Source organism: Mytilus galloprovincialis, chromosome 14 (genome assembly GCF_965363235.1).
Source record: "Mytilus galloprovincialis chromosome 14, xbMytGall1.hap1.1, whole genome shotgun sequence".
Classification (NCBI taxonomy): Eukaryota; Metazoa; Mollusca; class Bivalvia; order Mytilida; family Mytilidae; genus Mytilus; species Mytilus galloprovincialis.
In genome coordinates, this window is record NC_134851.1 from 51,935,244 (window position 1) to 51,956,972 (window position 21,729).

General features: G+C 33.3%; 1 protein-coding gene across 1 annotated transcript in view; it reads right to left on the reverse strand.

Annotated features, from left to right (window-relative positions):
• The window catches only part of LOC143059802 (obg-like ATPase 1), a 69,302-nt gene extending 50,986 nt beyond the window's left edge, over positions 1-18,316 (reverse strand). The window contains exons 1-3 of the mRNA XM_076233365.1: positions 18,170-18,316; positions 14,170-14,283; positions 11,966-12,048 (exon numbers count right to left, since the gene is read on the reverse strand). Coding sequence (XP_076089480.1) covers positions 11,966-12,048; positions 14,170-14,270 — 184 coding nt within the window. The 5' untranslated portion in view covers positions 14,271-14,283; positions 18,170-18,316. The remainder of the gene's footprint in view (positions 1-11,965; positions 12,049-14,169; positions 14,284-18,169) is intronic.
• Positions 18,317-21,729: the final 3,413 nt, after the last annotated feature.

Consider the following 21,729-nt stretch of genomic DNA (forward strand, 5'->3'; position numbering starts at 1 on the left):
AAGTATATTTTATCGAGAATTTTATCACAGTGTTGTTTACAAAGCTAAAGAAGCACTTCATATTAGAATGTGGTACAATTTCAGAGAGATCCATACAATTACACCTAAGTTATTGTCTTGAAACTAGCAAAATGCTTGTTTTGACCCCTTTTTGGCCCTTACCGTAATTCCTAAACTTTGGCCCCATAACCCCTAAATTAAATCCAAACCTTCTACTTGTGGTTTTAAACATTGCGGTATGATTTCAGAGCAATTGAAATACTTCTAACAACAAGTTATTATCCCGAAACTGAGAAATGCTTATTTTGGGCCCCTTTTGGGCCCCTAATTCCTAATCGGTTGGGACTATCATCCCCAAAATCAATCCCAACCTTCCTTTTGTGGTATTGAACCTTCTGAAAAAATTTCATGAAGATCTATTCACTTAAACTAAAGTTATTATCCGGAAACCAATGTGTCTTCGGACGACGACGACGCAGACGGCGCTGACGACGACATCATACTATTATACGATCCCAAAAAATTTTTGGGGTCGTATAAAAATGCTTATTTGGGCCCCTTTTTGGCCCCATATTCCTAAACTCTTGGGACCTCAACTCCCAAAATCAATCCCAACCTTCCTTTTGTGGTCATAAGCCTTGTGTTTAAATTTCATTGATTTCTATTTACTTATACTAAAGTTATTGTGCGAAAACCAAGAATAATGCTTATTTGGGCCCTTTTTTGGCCCCTAATTCCTATACTGTTGGAACCAAAACTCCCAAAATCAATCCCAACCTTCCTTTTGTGGTCATAAACCTTGTGTCAAAATTTCATAGATTTCTATATACTTAAACTAAAGTTATACTAAGTGCAAAAACCAAGAAAATGCTTATTATTTACCAGCCATCGTTACAAAGTAGCCATGTGTTTTGTGGGGATACCTTGGAATGTTGTGTATTCAAAAGTTACAGTAAAAATCAATGTTTTCTTCATTATATTTCCATGCATACACATTCTTAACAGACCTCATAAGGTCAACAGACATATTTAACTGTCTGCTTTAGCAAAAATTGTGTAAATAAACCTGATGGGTTGTTTTGAATTCAAGCACAGCAGACAAACACGTGGTAGATTGTTTATGTTTGACAGTTTTTTTACCTTAATTGCATGTTGATGTTCCTATATACTTAGCAATAACCTTAATCGTGTTATACTTTCAAGAGTTATATAATACATCTTGCCCAAGATAGGTGCAGGGACTTTCTTTACTAGGTCTTTAAATAATGATGGTGTAATGGTGTTTACAAATTGCCATATTTACATTTCAGCATTTTTTTTGCATTTGATATACATGTACATTTTATGTACACAAAAGAACAATAGAGTAAATGAACATACATGGGTTTAGTTCCCACCCTAGGTATAAATTTTGATACTCATAAGGCCAATTAAAATTAATTGATAGATTTTCATCCCCGCCCGCCCTGATTTTTTTTATTTTGAAAAATTTACGATTTGCGGATTTGTTCATCTCCGTTTCCGGTAACCGTCGAAAATTTTGTTTCCTTCCAAACTTCCTGTTTCAAATTTCGGTTTTCGTATTACTTCGAGTAATTAAATAAGATTCTGCAGCTCTATGATGACAAAATCGTTTACCGAGAATAGAGATTGATTTCAAGAAGGGCATGAAATAATCGGGTTACAAGTAATACGCTGTGTCCAAGATGGCAAATCGCGGCATGACACACATTTCTGTGATTTAGAAAACTATTGATTTTTGTATTGATAAAATGACTTTGTGGAAGGAATTTTGGACTGTGAATTATACCAGGGAATAAACTTAACGCTCGCCCAGTCGCCCATGGCGACCAGATTTTCGGCTGGGCGAATATATTTAGTCATCCTGGTCGCCCAGCTGGCGACTGTAAAAAATTTGAAGTAAATCCCATTTGCACCCTTTCCCCCGCGATATTAACGAAGACTGTTCCCAAAAGTAAACCTGTTTTGTCTTTTCAAAGCCATATAGTATATAGAATATTTCTGAAAACCAGTAGGTTCTTTCTAATAACCTAAACCCAGTCGAACAGCTATGTTTTCAATCCGAAGTGACGATATGTCATATACCTCCTTCAATCAGTATGTTTTCTTAACTCTGCTAAATTTTCTACGATTATTTCATTAGTGAATAGTGTTTTCTTCTAAACTGTTCAATAAGCATCGCGAAAGGGATGTTTTCTAATTGTCCTCGGAGTCATTACAAGCCTGTGTTAGACGGTAACTTGTCCCTGAATCGCTATTTACAAAAAAATACTTAATGTAAAAACGAATGCAAAGTCTCGTAAATAAATATCCCAATATTAAGTTTGATATCCAACCTTAAATTTAAACTTATTGCAAAATATATTTTGATCAACACTATTAGAGGATGGCTTGGATTGAGATAGTATTTATTTAAAAACTAGAGACTCTAAAGAGCCTGTGTCGCTCACCTTGGTCTATGTGAATATTAAACAAAGGAATCAGATGGATTCATGACAAAATTGAGTTTTGGTGATGGTGATGTGTTTGTACATCTTACTTTACTGAACATTCTTGCTGCTTACAATTATCTCTATCTATAATGAACTTGGCCCAGTAGTTTCAGTTGAAAATGTTAGAAAAATTTACAAATTTTATGAAAATTGCTAAAAATTTACTATAAAGGACAATACCTCCTTAGGGGGTCAATTGACCATTTTGGTCATGTTGACTTATCTTAAGGTCCTACTTTGCTGTACATTATTGCTGTTTACAGTTTATCTCTATCTATAATAATATTCAAGATAATAACAAAAAACGGCAAAATTTCCTAAAAATTACCAATTCAAGGAAAGCAACCCAACAACCAGTTGTCCAATCCATATGAAAATTTCAGGGCAGATAGATCTTGACCTGATAAACAATTTAATCTCATCAGATTTGCTCTAAATGCTTTGGTTTTTGAGTTATAAGCCAAAAACTGCATTTTACCCCTATGTTCTATTTCTAGCCGTGGTGGCCATCTTGGTTGGTTGGCCGGGTCACGCCACACATTTTTAAAACTAGATACCCCAATGATGATTGTGGCCAAGTATGGTTAAATTTGGCCCAGTAGTTTCAGAGGAGAAGATTTTTCTAAAAGATTACTAAGATTTACGAAAAATGGTTAAAAATTGACTATAAAGGGCAATAACTCCTAAGGTGGTCAACTGACCATTTTGGTCATGTTGCCTTATTTGTAAATCTTACTTTGCTGAACATTATTGCTGTATACAGTTTATCTCTATCTATAATAATATTCAAGATAATAACCAAAAACAGCAAAATTTCCTTAAAATTACCAATTCAGGGGCAGCAACCTAACAACGGGTTGTCCGATTCATCTGAAAATTTCAGGGCAGATAGATCTAGACCTGATAAACAATTTTACCCATGTCAGATTTGCTCTAAATGCTTTGGTTTTTGAGTTATAAGCCAAAAACTGTATTTTACCCCTATGTTCTATTTTTAGCCATGGCTGCCATCTTGGTTGGTTGGCCGGGTCACGCCACACATTTTTTGAACTAGATACCCCAATAATGATTCTGGCCAAGTTTGGTTAAATTTGGCCCAGTAGTTTCAGAGGAGAAGATTTTTGTAAAAGTTAACGACGACGGACGCCAAGTGATGAGAAAAGCTTCGGGTCAGGTGAGCTAAAAACAGCCATATTGTCAGGTCAACAGGAAGTTGAAAAAAATTGAAGGGAGACAATTTTGGCAGGAAATAACCTAAAATAAATATTGTCAAATCTTATAATACATTTCTGGTGGCATTAATTTAGATATTATAAGCTTTATTAAAAAAACTGTTTTGTTTCATACCATGAACATACATTTAAAGATGAATCAGAGAAATTTGTATTTGAACATAAACAAGACTGTACTTCCTGTTTTACTTCTTGTATTTATGATCCTCCTTACATGGGGGCACTTATAAAATGCTTTTAATTTTAACAATTATGGAGAAAAAAAGTAACAGTTCTAAGCTTCTGCAATATATGCAATGTATTGTTGCATCAAAATAATATATTCCTCTCCCATCTCAACTGTTTTATTTATAAAACTCCTTACTTAGGAGCACTAGCAACCTTCTGCCCTGAGATTCAAACTGGAACACCTGAACACTGTTAGTAAGTATATAAAAAGTTATTTTCAGTTTTATTTTCATTTAGTCTTTTTGTATAAAGATTGGTTGGGCTCCTAAAATTTCAACTGGGCCCCTGAAAAAAATATCTTAGGGGCCCAGCTGGCCCCTAGACAAAAACAGTTAAGTTTAGTCCCTGTATACTCAAAGAGCACGAATCGTGGGACACATTCGTAGAAATGAATAAATGAAATGACGCAAGCACGAACTTGTTAGATTTTTTACAGTATAATTGATTTCAAAAAGTCAGCAAACATACTTTAATCAGAGAGCACGATTGCGAATTTCATTACAAAATTGCTTGTCTCCACCGGGACTCGAACCCGGGACCTCTGTGTTACAAGGCAGCGCGCTAACCGACTGAGCTAAAGAAGTAGTTCCTTAGCTCAACCGCTTACGGCTGACTAAGTGTTTACTAAGTTTTTCTAGGGGAAGCAATGCAGTCACACTACTTAGATTTACCCATGTCTTTTTTGTTGACAGACGGCACACACACCTTCTGTCCCAATATCCTCAATAGAGCCATTAAACATCCTCTCCTTTTTGGTTAAGTTCATGTTTTACATATTAATTATATTAGCATCTATAAGAAGAATCATAAAAGCACCAACCCTTTCGTTTTCAAAACGGTTTCATTTTATTCTGAACTCGTAATTCTTTAGTTGCATATTTGTTTCATTTTATGGAGACAAAAAAATGGTCGCTTAAAAAGACACTAAATTTGGTGAAGGTAGTCCAATTAAAGAGAGCATTCTTCTTTTATGTTTTTGCTGTTTAGGTTTCTAAAGCAGCAATTACATGTAGAACAGTGGTTGCCAATTAGAGATTTTCATTCAAGTTAAGATTTGAAATATTGTGTACGATTCCTTATATATATGTATATACATAATATAAGCTTATTATTACACTTGCATATTTGAAGAACACGTCACAAGAGGGACCTTTGATAACTATTTACACCACTGGGTCGATGCCACTGCTGGTGGACGTTTCGTCCCCGAGGGTATCACCAGCCCAGTAGTCAACACTTCACTGTTGACATGAATATCAATAATGTGGTCATTTTTATAAATTTCCTGTTTCCCAAACTTTAAATTTTTGAAAAAACTAAGGATTTTCTTATTCCAGGCATAGATTACCTTAGCCGTATTTGGCACAACTTTTTGGAATTTTATATCCTCAATGCTCTTCAACTTTGTACTTGTTTGGCTTTATAAATATTTTGATATGAGCGTCACTGATGAGTCTTATGTAGACGAAAAGCGCGCCTGGCGTACAAAATTATAATCCTGGTACCTTTGATAACTATTTCATAAGAAACAAGAGTGCACACACTGAAATGTCTCACCTTCTTTACTAATCATTGATATTATGTTGATACTCCTAAATATAAAGCTTTATTATGACTGTCACATAAACTTAACATGAATCATGAAAATGAGGTCAAGGTCAGTTGAACCATATGCCAGGCAGACATGTACAGCTAACAATGCTTCCATACAACAAACATGACAAATATAGTTGAGCCTATTGCTTATAGTTTAAGAAAATAGACCAAAACACAAAAACTTAACACTGAGCAATGAACCGTGAAAACCAGGTCAAGGTCAAATAAAACCTGCGGGGTTGACATATAGATCATAAAATATTTCCATACACCAAATATAGTTGACCTATGACATATAGTATTAGATAAAAAGACCAAAACTCAAAAACTTAACTTTGACCACTGAACCATGAAAATGAGGTCAAGGTCAGATGACATCTGCCCGCTAGACATGTACACCTTACAATCATTCCATCCAACAAATATAGTAAACCTATTGCATAAAGTATGAGAAAAACAGACCAAAACACAAAAACTTAACTATAACCACTGAACCATGAAAATGAGGTCAAGGTCAGATGACATCTGCCCGCTAGACATGTACACCTTACAATCATTCCATACAACAAATATAGTAAACCTATTGCATAAAGTATGAGAAAAACAGACCAAAACACAAAAACTTTACTATAACCACTGAACCATGAAAATGAGGTCAAGGTCAGATGACACCTACCAGTTGGACATGTACACCTTACAGTCCTTCCATACACCGAATATACTAGACCTATTGCTTATAGTATCTGAGATCTGGACTTGACCACCAAAACTTAACCTTGTTCACTGATCCATGAAATGAGGTCGAGGTCAAGTGAAAACTGTCTGACGGGCATGAGGACCTTGCAAGGTACGCACATACGAAATATAGTTATCCTATTACTTACGGTAAGAGAGAATTTAACATAACAAAAAATCTGAACTTTTTTTTCAAGTGGTCACTGAACCATGAAAATGAGGTCAAGGACAATTAACATTTGACTGACGGAAACTTCGTAACATGAGGCATCTATATACAAAATATGAAGCATCCAGGTCTTCCACCTTCTAAAATATATAGCTTTTAAGAAGTGAGCTAACACCGCCGCCGCCGCCGCCGGATCACTATCCCTATGTCGAGCTTTCTGCAACAAAAGTTGCAGGCTCGACAATAAAAATTAAAAAATAAAATCCTCCCACCCGCCCCATTTTTTTCAAAAATTTTGATGAAAATCTACTAATTAATTTTAGTTGGCCTAATAGCTAGGTTGGAACAAATAGAGCAGATTGCAATTGACAATAATGTAATGCTAAAATGCTGATTGATGGGGCCAATGTCCTCAACATATTTTTTTCTAGTATACAGCAGCTCCTCTAAGGATTAGTAAGGGAATACTTTGCATATAGTCCAGTGGCTAAGTCCTGTCTTTTTTGTATCTGATATTTCCTTATTTATCTTATCATTTCTATTATTCTCTTGTACATGTACTGTAGTAAGACAAAAGCTATTGTTACTCTTATTTTCCTCATTTGCCTGAAAACAATGAAATGTATTCATTGTTGATGTATGTAAAGTGACTTGTAATTTAACTGTCACTGCTAACAGACTTGGACTCTGGTGATTAGTTTCTAGACTGTTATCTCATTGACAATTATACCATATTTAAATGTCAATTAATCCTTTATAACTTTTTAAGAAAAGAATTTAATGATAATATAATAATAAGTTGTAAAAATTTTGAAAAGTTAAGCACAATTGCCAAATTTAATTGGCTTTTTTTATTCAAGAAAACCTAGAGGTATTGAAAAGTGTTGCAATTTAAAATAAATGTTTTGAACTCAGAAAACTATCAATAAAGTACAGATATTGTTTTAATTAAGACTTTGAGAATATTTGCCTGTTAATAGAAGATGTAATTGTTATGCCCTTTTTTTCTAATATCAATTTTTATCATGTGTGGCTCTGATCTGGCTGTGATTTAAAATCTAAGAATGGAGTTGGTTATATTCATATTTATCTGATTTATATCAACATTATTGTGTCAATTATAAAAATCATTGTAATACATTAGTTTGCTCTTCATGGGCCCTTCAATTGGAATAACATATCTTGTCTTATACCACATTTATTTATTTTAGTACTAACAGGTTAACTTTTAAAAGCATTTAAAGTAAGTGAGATGTTGACAAGCTTAGTCAATGATTGTAAATCCAGATAAAATCATGAGGTTTTTTTTATAAAAGTAAATAAAATGATTAAATTAAAAGAACTGACATTCTGATTTGATACTATGAGATTATTTCTGATATCAGAATAATAAATATCTTATTGTTGTCCCTTTTTCAAAAAAAAATCTGAACATATTGTATTTAAGTGAGTTTTGTTTTTGTCTGAGACTAATCTAACATGGGAAGTGACCAATCTATATGCCATATATTGTAGTAGTCTCAGGTTTTTTGTTTTTGTAGTCCATTAACTATGCATTTTAGAGCAGTTAAATATGAATTTGGAATACATTTGAAGTTGATTCAGTATATTTTATGACATAATGCCACTATTTTATTTCAACAAACTTTTTCAAACTTTATTTACTGGTCAGCTTAGCAGCCTATTATTGAAGCAATAATTTAATTAAAAGGACCCAACAGTTGATTGCAGGACTTTTGAATTCAAATATAAGAAGAAAACAATATAAAGCAAACTTGAAATAATACATATACATTGTTGTAATAGAAATTATGAGATCTGCATGATATCAGATTGCAATACAGCTTTTGTTCAGTTATCTTTGTGTTAATCATTGTTTTAAATCCCTTTCTGGTTCTTTGGATGTTCAGGATTTTTTCTCTTGATTAAGGCAAGCAACATAACTTGTACATCTTATAAAGGTTCTTATCTCAGGGTGAATCTAGACAATTTTAAACATGGGTGGTGGTATTCTCAACCAAGGATAAATAGACAATAACTGTTTAGTGTCTTTACATATCAGCTGTATTTGTACGAGGCTAGGAAACAAGGTGTATGCGAGCTTTTAGCGAGCTAATACACCTGTTTCGAGCCGAGTACAAATACAGCTGATATTTAAAGACACTAACAGTTATTGTCTTTATCCTGCAATTAATTCTGTATATTGTTTGTGTTTTGAAAGACACAAAAACTAACATATTTAGCAGTTATTTTCGATTTGTAATCCCTTGAGGCCCGCGTAGTAATATCAAAATCAAACATTACGCTGAAGACGGGTTCGCAAAAAAGAATCTCGAATGGTCAACAATAATACATCGCTCAAGGTGAATAATTATCTATTTTAACATAACAACTAATTTCAACAGTTAAAACGAATAACAAAACATTGTCAAATTTGAAACAGAAGTCTACGAGTTGTCCTACGCTTCAGACTTGACATTCACTAAACATGCATGCTGAAATTGACATGGTTGATTTTGTAACACAATCATACACATTCAATACACATTCTGAGGTCACACAGGTTCAAACAATACTCAGTCCGGCAGTGGGCGGAGCTTTAAGCGATATCTGTATAGTATACAGATACAGCATAGCGATATCTGTAGGGCTGTATCTGTATAGTAGGACAGCAAATTGCAGGATAAAAAGGAGGATTCCAACTATATGATCCCATTTAAATGCATGTATTTTCCATAAAAAGGGGAGGTTCCAATCACCAGACTCCATGGGATCCGCCACTGTATCTTAAAGCAGGTATAATAAAACAAAAATTGTACATGTACTTCTGTCCACTGCAAATTGATTTTATTTTCATTCAATTTTGTAGACTATATATTTCCGTTTTTTCCATATTTTTTTTTAAATGTAATGAAAAGTTCAATTCTATTATAACACAGGTTCTGCTGACAAATGACTGATAAACCCCTCTTGTATCCTTTTATCTACCAAAAGGTGTTTGAGAATTACAATAAGTCAAAGTTTCAGAGAAAAGTCAGTTAAATATATAATTTTTTTCTTTGGAAGTGTTAAATAACCTGTAAGTACTTGAAAAAAATGTCATATTCAACCTTTCCATGACTATTTTTGAAGTAACAACAGTACTAGTAGAGAAACATGGAATATTGAAAAATTGTGCAAGAAATCTTCGAAATTTATCTGCAATCATTAATTTTACTCGAATTTACTGTTGTGAACTTGCAATATCCTACAATGCGCATACCGAGTTATCTCCCTTTGATCTCCGCTTTGCAACGAATAAGCTGACACAATTGCGTATCCCGTGTTTTTGTGATCTGATAGAGTAAAATATGAAGAAAAAAAAAAGGTTTTACTTCATATTCTCAACACGTTACCAAACCTATTTAAGGAATTATCAAGGATTTTCCGTGGACCTATGCAAATTTTCAGAAAAAAAGTTTCACTTCACTCGTGAATTTATAACATTTTAACAGCACTTTTTAATGATAATTATATAAAATAAGGAAGCTAATTCAATCTAGAATTGAACACTTTGGTTTTTACTAATGTACGAGTACAAATAAGACAATATGAGTCCAAAAACCACGAGGCATACACGTTTACCAAAAAATCGTAAACTCTGACCTTTTATCACGTGACCAAAGTCTTGACCTTAGAAGCCATTAAATCGTTTGCCGCCCAACTGCCCATCTTCATACAATTGACAAATAATTACCATATCTCATCTACTCATGTTACCAAATATATGTCTACAGCTAGATTTTGTATTCTACCTTCTTATTCTTTTCACCACCAATGGTTTGAACATTAACACTTACATTTTAATAGGTTATATAATCTTTAATAAATCTACTTATAAAAATTGCCCAAGGATAAAGAACAAGTTAACTTTTTTTAAAACTTGATCTTAAGAAAATGTTCTCTGAGACTGATATCATGAAGACGATTCCTGTTTTTATTTCAACATGTTACAGTTGGAGGATACTAGTATGCATTTCAACAAATAATCATCATTCATATAGGTAACAAGAGGCTGTCACAACGACAGCAAACCGGATTTATTAACATTTATTTGTGTCCTGCCAATATCACAAGAACCATAACTGATGAACGGCGAAAGTGAAAATCGTCAGTATCAAATTTGACATCCATTTTGTCATCAGTATCAACATATTAAAATTTGAAAAGCTTAGGTTGAATGGTTCATGAGTAAATGCAATAACATGAATGGAAACGCCATTTTTCGATCTTCCAAGAACCATAACTGATGAACGGTAAAAGTCAAAATCGATATTATTGAACTTGACCTCCATTTTGTCATCATTAACAACATATGAAAATTTGAAAAGCTTTGGTTGAACAGTTCATGAGTAAATGCACAGACACGACTGGAAAAGCCATTTTTCAATCTTTCAAGAACCATAACTCCTGAACGGTAAAAGTCAAAATCGTCATTATTGAACTTGACCTTCATTTTGTTGTCAGTAACAACATATTAAAATTTTAAAAGCTTTGGTTGAACGGTTCATGAGTAAATGCATGGACAACATTTGGTTGCCGCCCGCCCGAGCGCTCAACTGCCCGCCGTACATCCCCAAATCAATAACCGACATTTTTGGCACAAAAATCCGGTTAAAAACTGTGCTCCTCTACTTATTCCTTTGTTCAGCCTTTTATTAAGCTAGCAGCATCCTTAACTTTACATTTGGCTATCAAGACAATGTCAATAAATAATACAAAGCTAATGAGTGACTATTGAATGCATCTTTTCTGGTAATCTAAAGGATACAACAGATGTTTTGTAACAAGTGTTGTCTTTTATTTTTTTTTCTCTAAACTCATGCAGGCAGATTCCCAGAATACTTGTAAGGAAGAAGTCATTCATATTGCTACGGGTTTCTTTATTCTACGTTGGCTAGAGGTATAGGGGAGGGTTGATATAGATCTTACAAAACATTTTCAACCCACCAAATTTTTCATAGGCGGATCCAGGGGGGGGGGGGGGCCCTGGCCCCCCCTTTCGTGGGAAAAATTTGGTTGATTATATAGGGAATCATTGAAGCATGACTGGAGCCCCCCCCCCCTAGGAAAAGTTCTGGATCCACCACTGCTTTTGCATCTGTCCCAAGTCAGGAGCCTTTGGCCTTTGCTAGTCTTGTATGTGTTCTAACTTTTGTTCATTTATATGTTTTGAAGTTTAGTGTGACATCTGTTTTCACTGAACTAGTACGCTCTTTTATTTATAGACCATTTAAGGAACACCTCAGATTGCTGTATTTTCTTCCAGCGTTTAAGACCTATTGGTGGCCTTCTGCTGTTGTCTGCTCTTTGGTTGGATTGTTGTTTCTTTGACATATTCCCCATTTCCATTCTTAATTCTATTAAAATTAACCATGGCAGAAAAGAACAAATATATGGGAAAATCAAAGAAATCACCTATCCTATAATAGTACATGTATATGTTTACTTACTTTCATTAGGGTCTATTGTACAGAATGGAAAATTTTCTGCAGTAGCTTGACTTTTGGTTAATGTGTTGAAAAAAGTGGATTTCCTGTAAAATATATAACAGTTTTGTTTGCATACATGTTGTATATATTAAACAGTTATTTGATATGTAACTATGCAATAGATCAAAATATCTTTCCCTCGGTATGAAGATCAGCTCATTGTTCTATTGCCTGAAGCCAAACGCCTGAGGGCAATAGAACAATGAGCTGATCTTCATACCGAGGGAAATATATTTTGATCTATTGCACTGTAACACTTTCAACAACTGTTTTATTACCTAATACAAACTGAGTCAGTTCTAACAAATTCTAAGAAATAAAACATATTCATTATAATGTGTAAGGAGCATACATGTACAACCATTACTTTAGAAATTCAATAAAACAGCCATTAAATCAGAGTATTTTAAATGACAAGAAATCATTAAAGTCAACATATTAAATATTCTTCAAAATTTAACGCATATGTCAAGAACGTTTAAAAGACCCAATTTGATTGGACAACATGAATACCTTTCAACTAATCAGATTTCAGATTAAGAGGTCATAACAGGTCAGTGCAATAGACTGCACACAGGTGCAATAGAACGATATTTTCCAGTGCAATAGACCATGGAACAAAAAATGGCAGAAAAATAGCAAATAATATAGAAATATTAATAAAACAGTAAAATACTCTTTATAAGCCAAGGTGATAAATATGAATATCACATTTATTCACTTGAACTACATTTATACAAAGGACGGCTTATCAGTATTTCAATCTAACAAAACAAATTTGGTTAAACATACATTAACAGCTTTAAAACTTAATGTAAAACTAATACAGGTTGAAGTAATAAAAGTTCTTCTGTATTGAAATCACTATGAAGAGTGCAGTATCAAGGCTTTTTATCTAGTTTGTGCTGAGAATAAAACATCTATGTAATATACTATAGTGTATAAGTTTCATAACATTCAGTAGCAGCAAACATAAGAAAGAGAAATTCAGCATTTTATTCATTTGATTCAGAAAAGGGAAAAAACTTTTTAAACTTGATCTGTGTTTTGTGTTTTAATAAGCATTGTGCATAAGATTTGTAACATTTTGTTGAGCAAACTAAAAGAGAAAGAAAACAAAAAAAAAATCAATAATTTTTCCATAAATTTCTCAAAGGGCATAACTCTAATGGAAAAAGTAACAACCACAAATATTTTGTGGTAATAAACATTGTGAATAAGATTCATGACATTTGGTTGAGGCAAACTAAAGTTGGAGAACAGAACCCAATTTATGGATGTACAGACAAGGGTAAAACTTAATGTCTCCTCTGCTACGATAGGGGCATAAAAACTCTATCTTTCAAGTCATGTTAAAATGACCGAAATATATAGTATTCAACTTCCTGATCCTTGCTTTAGACAATCTTACCCTACATTTGGTAATCCTACAATACCAATCTTTAGACAATCTTACCCTACATTTGGTAATCCTACAATACCAATCTTTAGACAATCTTACCCTACATTTGGTAATCCTACAATACCGATCTTTAGACAATCTTACCCTACATTTGGTAATCCTACAATACCGATCTTTAGACAATCTTACCCTACATTTGGCAATCCTACAATACCAATCTTTAGACAATCTTACCCTACATTTGGCAATCCTACATTACCAATCTTTAGACAATCTTACCCTACATTTGGCAATCCTACATTACCAATCTTTAGACAATCTTACCCTACATTTGGTAATCCTACATTACCAATCTTTAGACAATCTTACCCTACATTTGGTAATCCTACAATACCAATCTTTAGACAATCTTACCCTACATTTGGTAATCCTACAATACCAATCTTTAGACAATCTTACCCTACATTTGGTAATCCTACAATACCAATCTTTAGACAATCTTACCCTACATTTGGTAATCCTACATTACCAATCTTTAGACAATCTTGCCCTACATTTGGTAATCCTACAATACCAATCTTTAGACAATCTTACCCTACATTTGGTAATCCTACATTACCAATCTTTAGACAATCTTACCATACATTTGGTAATCCTACAATACCAATATTTAGACAATCTTACCCTACATTTGGTAATCCTACATTACCAATCTTTAAAAAATCTTAACCTACATTTGGTAATCCTACATTACCAATCTTACCCTACATTTGGTAATCCTACAATACCAATCTTTAGATTCGATCCCAATCTTCCAAAAAAAGGAGTTGGAACATTGGCTTCTACTTTCTTTTTAGGAGGCATTTTCTGTTTATATCTACAAAACAAAAATGAAATACATCTTTATGAAAGAAATGAACTGCTTTTAATCCTTGACTTTTGTAAAGCATATACAATGTATATCCTGCCATTTTGAGAGATTATGCAGATGTTAGAATAATAAAGTCAGATACATTAATGTATCTTATCATCTTCATACATAAACATGTACATTGTGCATGTAATAAAATTTCCCAAAAAAACAATTCTTGTTACATATATTATAAGACCCAGATTTAGATAAGACATTGAATGAGCATCTTCTAATAGTAATTATTATACCTCACTTATCATTTGCTATATAATATAAGTACACAATATTTTCATTATTTTGCAAATTGCCAGCTTTGAACTATTGGACCGGTCAAAAAATTCCAACTATTAGACCTGGGTGAAACTATTTGACCACAAGGGTCATAATATTTAGCGTAATTTTAAATGCAGCTACGCGATTGGAGGATTTTGAAAATAACGCGGGAGTAATGACGTCATGTTTTACCTTGTATCTAGTGTAGGTTTGACGTCAGTGCAAGACGTAGCCTTAGCATCTATAAAGTAAACGTTATGGTTTGGTTTCTTCTTTTTGATATTCAGATACATTTGTAGTTGATATTTCTTGATCTTGATCTTGATAGGAATACGGTGATACATGTACATCCAAGGATATTATCACCGCCATTTATTGTCTGTTATCTTTATCGATATAATAACACTTACTGACTGGATATTCGTGGAATAGTAAGTTTATTGTCCCTCAGATACAACTATTGCCCTCGGCTACGCCTTGGTACATTAACCCTATTGCTACCAGAGGGACAAATGTGTCCATACCAAATATGCCGGAGGGACACTGTCGCGTATGTCCATGTTTAAATTTATGCAAGCTTCTCAATAGTGCTGTACCTTGGCTTTATCAAAATAAAATACGGAAAATTAAAAAGTGTCATATTTTTCTACAATGGCTCTCAAATGTTACAGTCATTACTGCATAACGTCATATATCGAATGACGTCATTGTTCGGCATGTCACGTCACAAATGTCAAGCAGTCGTATTTTCTGGCATATGAAATGCAACCACAAAAAAACCTCCTGGCAGCAAGACGGTTAACGTTTACCTTGAAATATTAATGACAGACTTGAATTCCTAGGAAAATTTGTCTTGGATATATCCTAGTGTTATCAGTTCTCGATAGTGTAACACACTTTTGATCTGTAGGGCCAGTTCTTTATTTTAATGTGGTCAAAGCTGATTGTGTTAATTTAGTAGATACTTTTATTCATTTCCCATTATCATCACAATTTTCTCTTGCGTAAATCAAGAAAAATCAAAACATTTGTTGTTGTGCTAAATTTTAACATTGTGTGCACTAGTACGTCATCAGTTCTCGATAGTAGTGAAAAGTCTAGTATGGTAAGCATGTTTGATATCAATAGAAGAAAAAAAATTAGTCAATTGAAGAAAGTATCAATAAAGTATCATATGTCTCAAGAAACAAATATTATTTTAATGAATTTTAGTCATATCGATCAATTAAGACATCTTTAACAGATATCCTAGGAATTCTCACTCAAGGACAAAAATATGCGTTAAATATTAATCTTTAATATATTTTAGATGATTTTAAATTATTGAACCAATTCTTATATGTTATTAGATGTTGTCACAGCTGTTATTAATATTTTACTGTCACAGCAACAATATTTAAGGGCATTACTTTTCCGATATTTGAATTGAATTAAATTTTAGGTTCATAAGGTATGGCCCAAACTGCGTTCCATAGATTTTTTTTCCATAGTGACGTGTCGTCATACCAAAGGTAACAAATGTGTATTTAATACGCATGTGGACTTGACCTTCTTATCGAGCTAAGTTTTGATTACATTTGAAAACGTGCTATTTATGAACCTATGGGATGAAGTTGGGGTTGTTTTGGGAATAAGGAAAAGTAGGACAACATCGAAATACATTATTTTTACTATTATAACATGTCTGAAAACTTGAAATTGTAAAATTACTGCTTGCTTGAAGCGAGTTTTTGTTCCGTCCTTCAAATACCGACAAATAGAAAACATGTGTGATTTCCCGAACTACTTCTGTTTTCTGCTATCAACTGATTACTATTGAGAACAGATGAGTCATGACTACACGATAACATTTATTTTGTTTGAAACAAATACTGTAATATTTGTTCCGATGGCAATGGAAATTATATTACAAAATATTTCTTTCTCAGAGATCTGTTCCATTTGGAACTTATATTAATATTATGAAGAAACTTCTATGTCACAGGCACTTGTTTCTATCCATTGGAAGACCCACTATCAACGTATATTTACATTGATAGTGGGTCTTCCAATGGATAGAAACAAGTGCCTGTGTTCTATGTGTATTTCGAGAATTAACGGATTCTTCTTCTTCTTCTTTATGTTTTCAGTAGTCCTTCAATGATCTGAAGATTATTTACTGTTTGCGCGCTCAGCGTGGCCTATATATATATATTTAAAAAGACAAAAACAAAAATATTTGGAAATAAATTTGAGGTGCGTAATTTAACTTTTTGAAAATAAAAGGTGATTAAAACTATGTACATACAGTCAGGGGTACTACTTGTACAAGTGTATTTTATTTACTTGAAGAAGTAAAAAAAAATATACACATATAAGTAAATTTGTAGGATACTTAAACAAGTGAATTTTATTTACTTGTATAGGTAAAAAAAAAATGGCTTAGTTATGTCCCTTAAGCATTTAGAATTTTTTACTTGTACAAGTAAAAAAATCATCCTTTCTTCTTTTCTTGAATTCTTAAGATTTCTTTGCTCTAATAGAATTTTAAATTGTGTACCCTTTACAGATGTCTTTACTAATCATTTAAGTGTAATTTCATGGACAATAAAAGTCCCAGTTGTTTGTTATCTTCTTAACACTGCTCATTTACAAGCCCCAAAGGAGCAATTTTTGAAGGCCTTGCGCAAATATACAAGATCTTTGCTCAATCAGTTTCTTTGATGAATTAATGAGATGAAACATTGAACTTTAATGAAAAAATTTGAGCAAACCTGGGAAAAATTTTTAAAGGCATGATTTTACATCTTGAAACTTGAGGATTTTTGTTGGATTGAAAGAAAAATTTACTTATACAAGTAATTTTTTTAGAAAATTAAGGGGAGATTATTCAAACATTATTTATTTACTTATATGTGTATATTTTTTTTCACTTCTTTAAGTAAATAAAATACACTTGTACAAGTAGTACCCCTGACTGACATAGGCTAATAATGAGTTAGATGAATTTGTGGAGAACAGCTGGTGTGAGCTGTTCTCTAAAAGTGTCGACTGTGGCGACAGCGACTGTTTGCATTGGCAATAAGTTCCACTGAGTTATGGTATATGGAAAAAATGAATATTTATATGTATCTTTTTTGGTTGAAATGTGTCTAAAAGTATAATTATGGTTTTTCCGTTTTCTACTGTCTGATGGTATGAGAATAGCAGATGGTATAGCTACGATTTGATGTATTATTTTGTAGAACATTATTAATCTTGTGCGTGTTCATCTTTCCTGTAGAGTTGGCCAGTTTAGGGTGTTTATCATATCTGTCGGGCTACTGATGTTATGGTATCTGTTACAGACATATCTGGCAGCTCGCCTTTGGACCATCTCGATTTTGGAGGTTTGTTCAACTGTGTGAGGGTCCCACACTGAACACGAATATTCCAGTTTTGGACGGACTAGGGCCAGATATGCCTGAGTTTTGATGTTCTGACATGTGGTTTTTAAGTTTCTTAAAACGATTATACGAGACAATGAGATTTAATCCGTCACAGTTGTCCTTTCTCATTCACTCTCAGATTAAGTTAAACCTAAAACAATTATATTTACCAGAAATTATCTTTCGAGTGGATTAAGACAAACAGAATTGACTGTCACAACAGCGTGTTACCCAATATGGCGAAACACAGGGAACCGTTGAGCCCAGGGAAAGAAACAATCACCACTAGTCTAAAAAAGCATGTACTGTACCGTGTATCTACCTCCTTTTACATTGAAGCACCGCCTTTAAGTTATCTCAGAAATGAGTGTTACACTAAAGACCTGAAAGTGGACCTGAAAAGACCTGAATAGATATACGACTCAAATTATTCAAACTGCAATAACTTTTTTATTATTCAATGGAATTTTATCAAGTTAGAATATTATTAAATGTAAATACCTATATTTCATTAAAAATTAAATGTTTTAAAATACAAAACATTTTTTTGATGCCAAAAATTGGACCTGAACGCAGATATGAAAAGACCTACACGGACCTGAAAATCTGTGTTCGGACTTATTCTAACTTCAATTACTTTTTAATATTCAATGGATATCTTTCAACTTTAGATTTTATGAAACTAAAATTTCAGTATAATGATAGGCACTGGCTACGGTTACATGGAAATGTAACAATAATAAAAATATTATTGTTACATTGGAGACTAATTGCCGGAATGCAAAGTTGGGTAAGGAACCGATTAATTACGAATGTAACAATAATTATTGAGGCTACGGTTACATTGCGTTATTGTTACATGAAAAACAGCAATGTACGCTAGATTTATTAAGCTTAAATCTTCTATATAGTTGTGTTGCTTGATTCATTCATGTCTACTAAATAATACTTGTTATAATAATAAATAATAAATTAATATTTATTATTTATTATTAAATAATAGCCGAAGGTCACCAATGGGTCTTCAATGTAGCGAGAAACTCCCGCACCCGTCGGAGGCGTCCTTCAGCTGGCCCCTTAACAAATATGTATACTAGTTCAGTGATAATGGACGACATACTAAACTCCGAATTATACACAAGAAACTAACATTAAAAAATCATACAAGACTAACAAAGGCCATGCAAAGGCTCCTGACTTGAGAAAGGCGCAAAATTGCGGCGGTGTTAACGTGACATGTTTATGAGATCTCAACCCTCCCCTATACCTCTAGCCAATGTAGAAAAAACAAACGCACAACACTACGCATAGTAAAACTCAGTTTAAGAGATGTCCAAGTCCGATTTCAGAATCCATGGAGGACGTACTATAAAAAAATCAAAAAATTGTATGTTATACTTGTATGTATTGTAAATATAAGATAATGTCTTCAACTTTTATTATTTAGTACATATTACTAGTCCCATCGAACATTGCTGTTTTTCATGTAACAATAACGCAATGTAACCGTAGCCTCAATAATTATTGTTACATTCGTAATTAATCGGTTCCTTATCCAACCATGCATTCCGGCATTTAGTCCCCAATGTAACAATAATATTTTTATTATTGTTACATTTTTTCCATGTAACCGTAGCCAGTGCCATAATGATATTATAAAAAAATATTTTTTGAAAAATATCGTTGGGGTGTCAAAACTTGGACCTGAACAGAGAATTAAAAATCTGACTGAGTCTGAAATTCCGCTAATATTTTTTTTTTCAAACGAAAATAAAAGAATAGACAAAAAATGTGGTTGTTTTAAAATTTTCATGTTCGATGTCATTTGGTGATTTGTCTCATTGGGATTACATCAAATTTTTTTTTTTAATTTTGAATGGACATACTAATAGGATACTAAAAAAAACATGTACTTTGGTTGTGTTATGTAGCTCATTGTTGAAGGTCTTACGGTGACTATAGGTGTTTACTTTTATGTCATTTGGTAGCTTGTGAATCCACTAATTATTTGATATATGCTTATATATTTTATTTGTTAAGATTATAGTTAAATTTGTGACAGAGCAAAATACCAATACAAGGTGTGAATCACAACCGGCACACGTTCATGTAATTAAAACGGTCAGAATCAATTTGCGCCAATTGCAGTTTTGAAAAGGTATTAATTGCGCCACTCTCTTTTTTTGTCGTCCAAAAAAAGAGGGATTCCAACCCACGAAACCTCCTCCCCCAAGATGCCACTGTGTGGACACAATTCTGGGAATGATTGGGAGTTAGGTACGCCGAGAGAATTGAGTCAGGCGGGAACCAGGAGACGAGGGTAGTAAAAAAGGGATAATTTATGCTTCACCTAAAAAAAGGTAAGGAGTGGGAACCATTCCATGTTCACCCCTCAATTACAAGGGTCAGTGGATAAATCTTTGTTTAGGATTACTGTAATGATTTTAAACAGTTTCGTTGAAAGTAGTACTTTTTAACTCTCAACCAAATATCACAAAAACTTTCAATGACTAAAAATTTCAGCTTTATCTTTTTTATACGACTGTGATGTAGACGGGACAAATTATGGTATGCCGTTGTATGACCATCTATCTGTCGTCAACACGCCGTACAATAACTACACCATGCTTTCTCAATTTCCCATAAAAATTTGTCGATTTTTTTTATATCTAGTGGTGTAAACTCCCTCTCGATTTTTAGAAATTTCAGATTTAACGTTTAAAAGAGGGGTGGTTACAGTCTTCAAAAAATCAATCTCATGTTTTTTAAATATAAATCCAATTGATATTATTACAGAAACCTTCATTTTGTTTTGACTGAGGTAAAAATGTAACAGTACTTCCCTTATGCCCAGATATCACTTTTGCATGAAGCCGCACAGTACCTGCAATACCACGAATCCCTGATACATTATTAAAATATGTAGTCATCACTGCAATTTATCAGGGCAAAAGAATGATTTACTTTATAAACAGTGAATTTAACTGATTTGAAAATAAAATAAAATAAAACAAATTGGTCAAAAACGTCAAATACAGCATTTTGTTGTCATATAATTTATCAAGTTGAAGTCAAAGCTAATAACTACATGCAGTTTTATTTCTATTAACTACTTTAAAAAAAAATATTCCAAAATATGTCGAGAAAACTGGTAAATCTTTTAAATAAATTTCGATAGGAATAGTGATTTATGTACACAGAAATAGAACGATATTTGAATTGATTTCAAGCTTTTGATTAATCGTAACTAAGGTTGCCTGGACCCAAAGGCCCCAGTGTGTAAGGTTACGGAAATTTTTTAATTAAAGTCCAAAGCTGGGATAGGGTGACCCCACCACCTCTAATCTTTAATTCATAAAAAAAAGTCCCTTTGGCAAAGCTTTTGTCCACACTAGGTACAATTGATAGGCAGTTGTCTAAGTTTGCCTGGAACCAAAGACCCAGGTGGGTAAAGTAACGGAAAGTTGGAGTAGAGGGCCTCAACCACCTCAAGACTTTAATTCATAATAAAAGTCCCTACGGCAAAGTTTTTGTCCACTCTAGAAACACATGATAGCTGTAGGCAATTGCCTTAGGTTGCCTGGACCCAAAGACCTAGGTGGGTAAAGTTACGGATTTTTTTTTAATTTGAAATCCAAAGTTGAGGTAAGGTGACCCTACAACCTCCCAACTCTAATTCATAGAAAAGTCCCTACGGCAAAGCTTTAGTCCACGTTAGGTACAATTGATA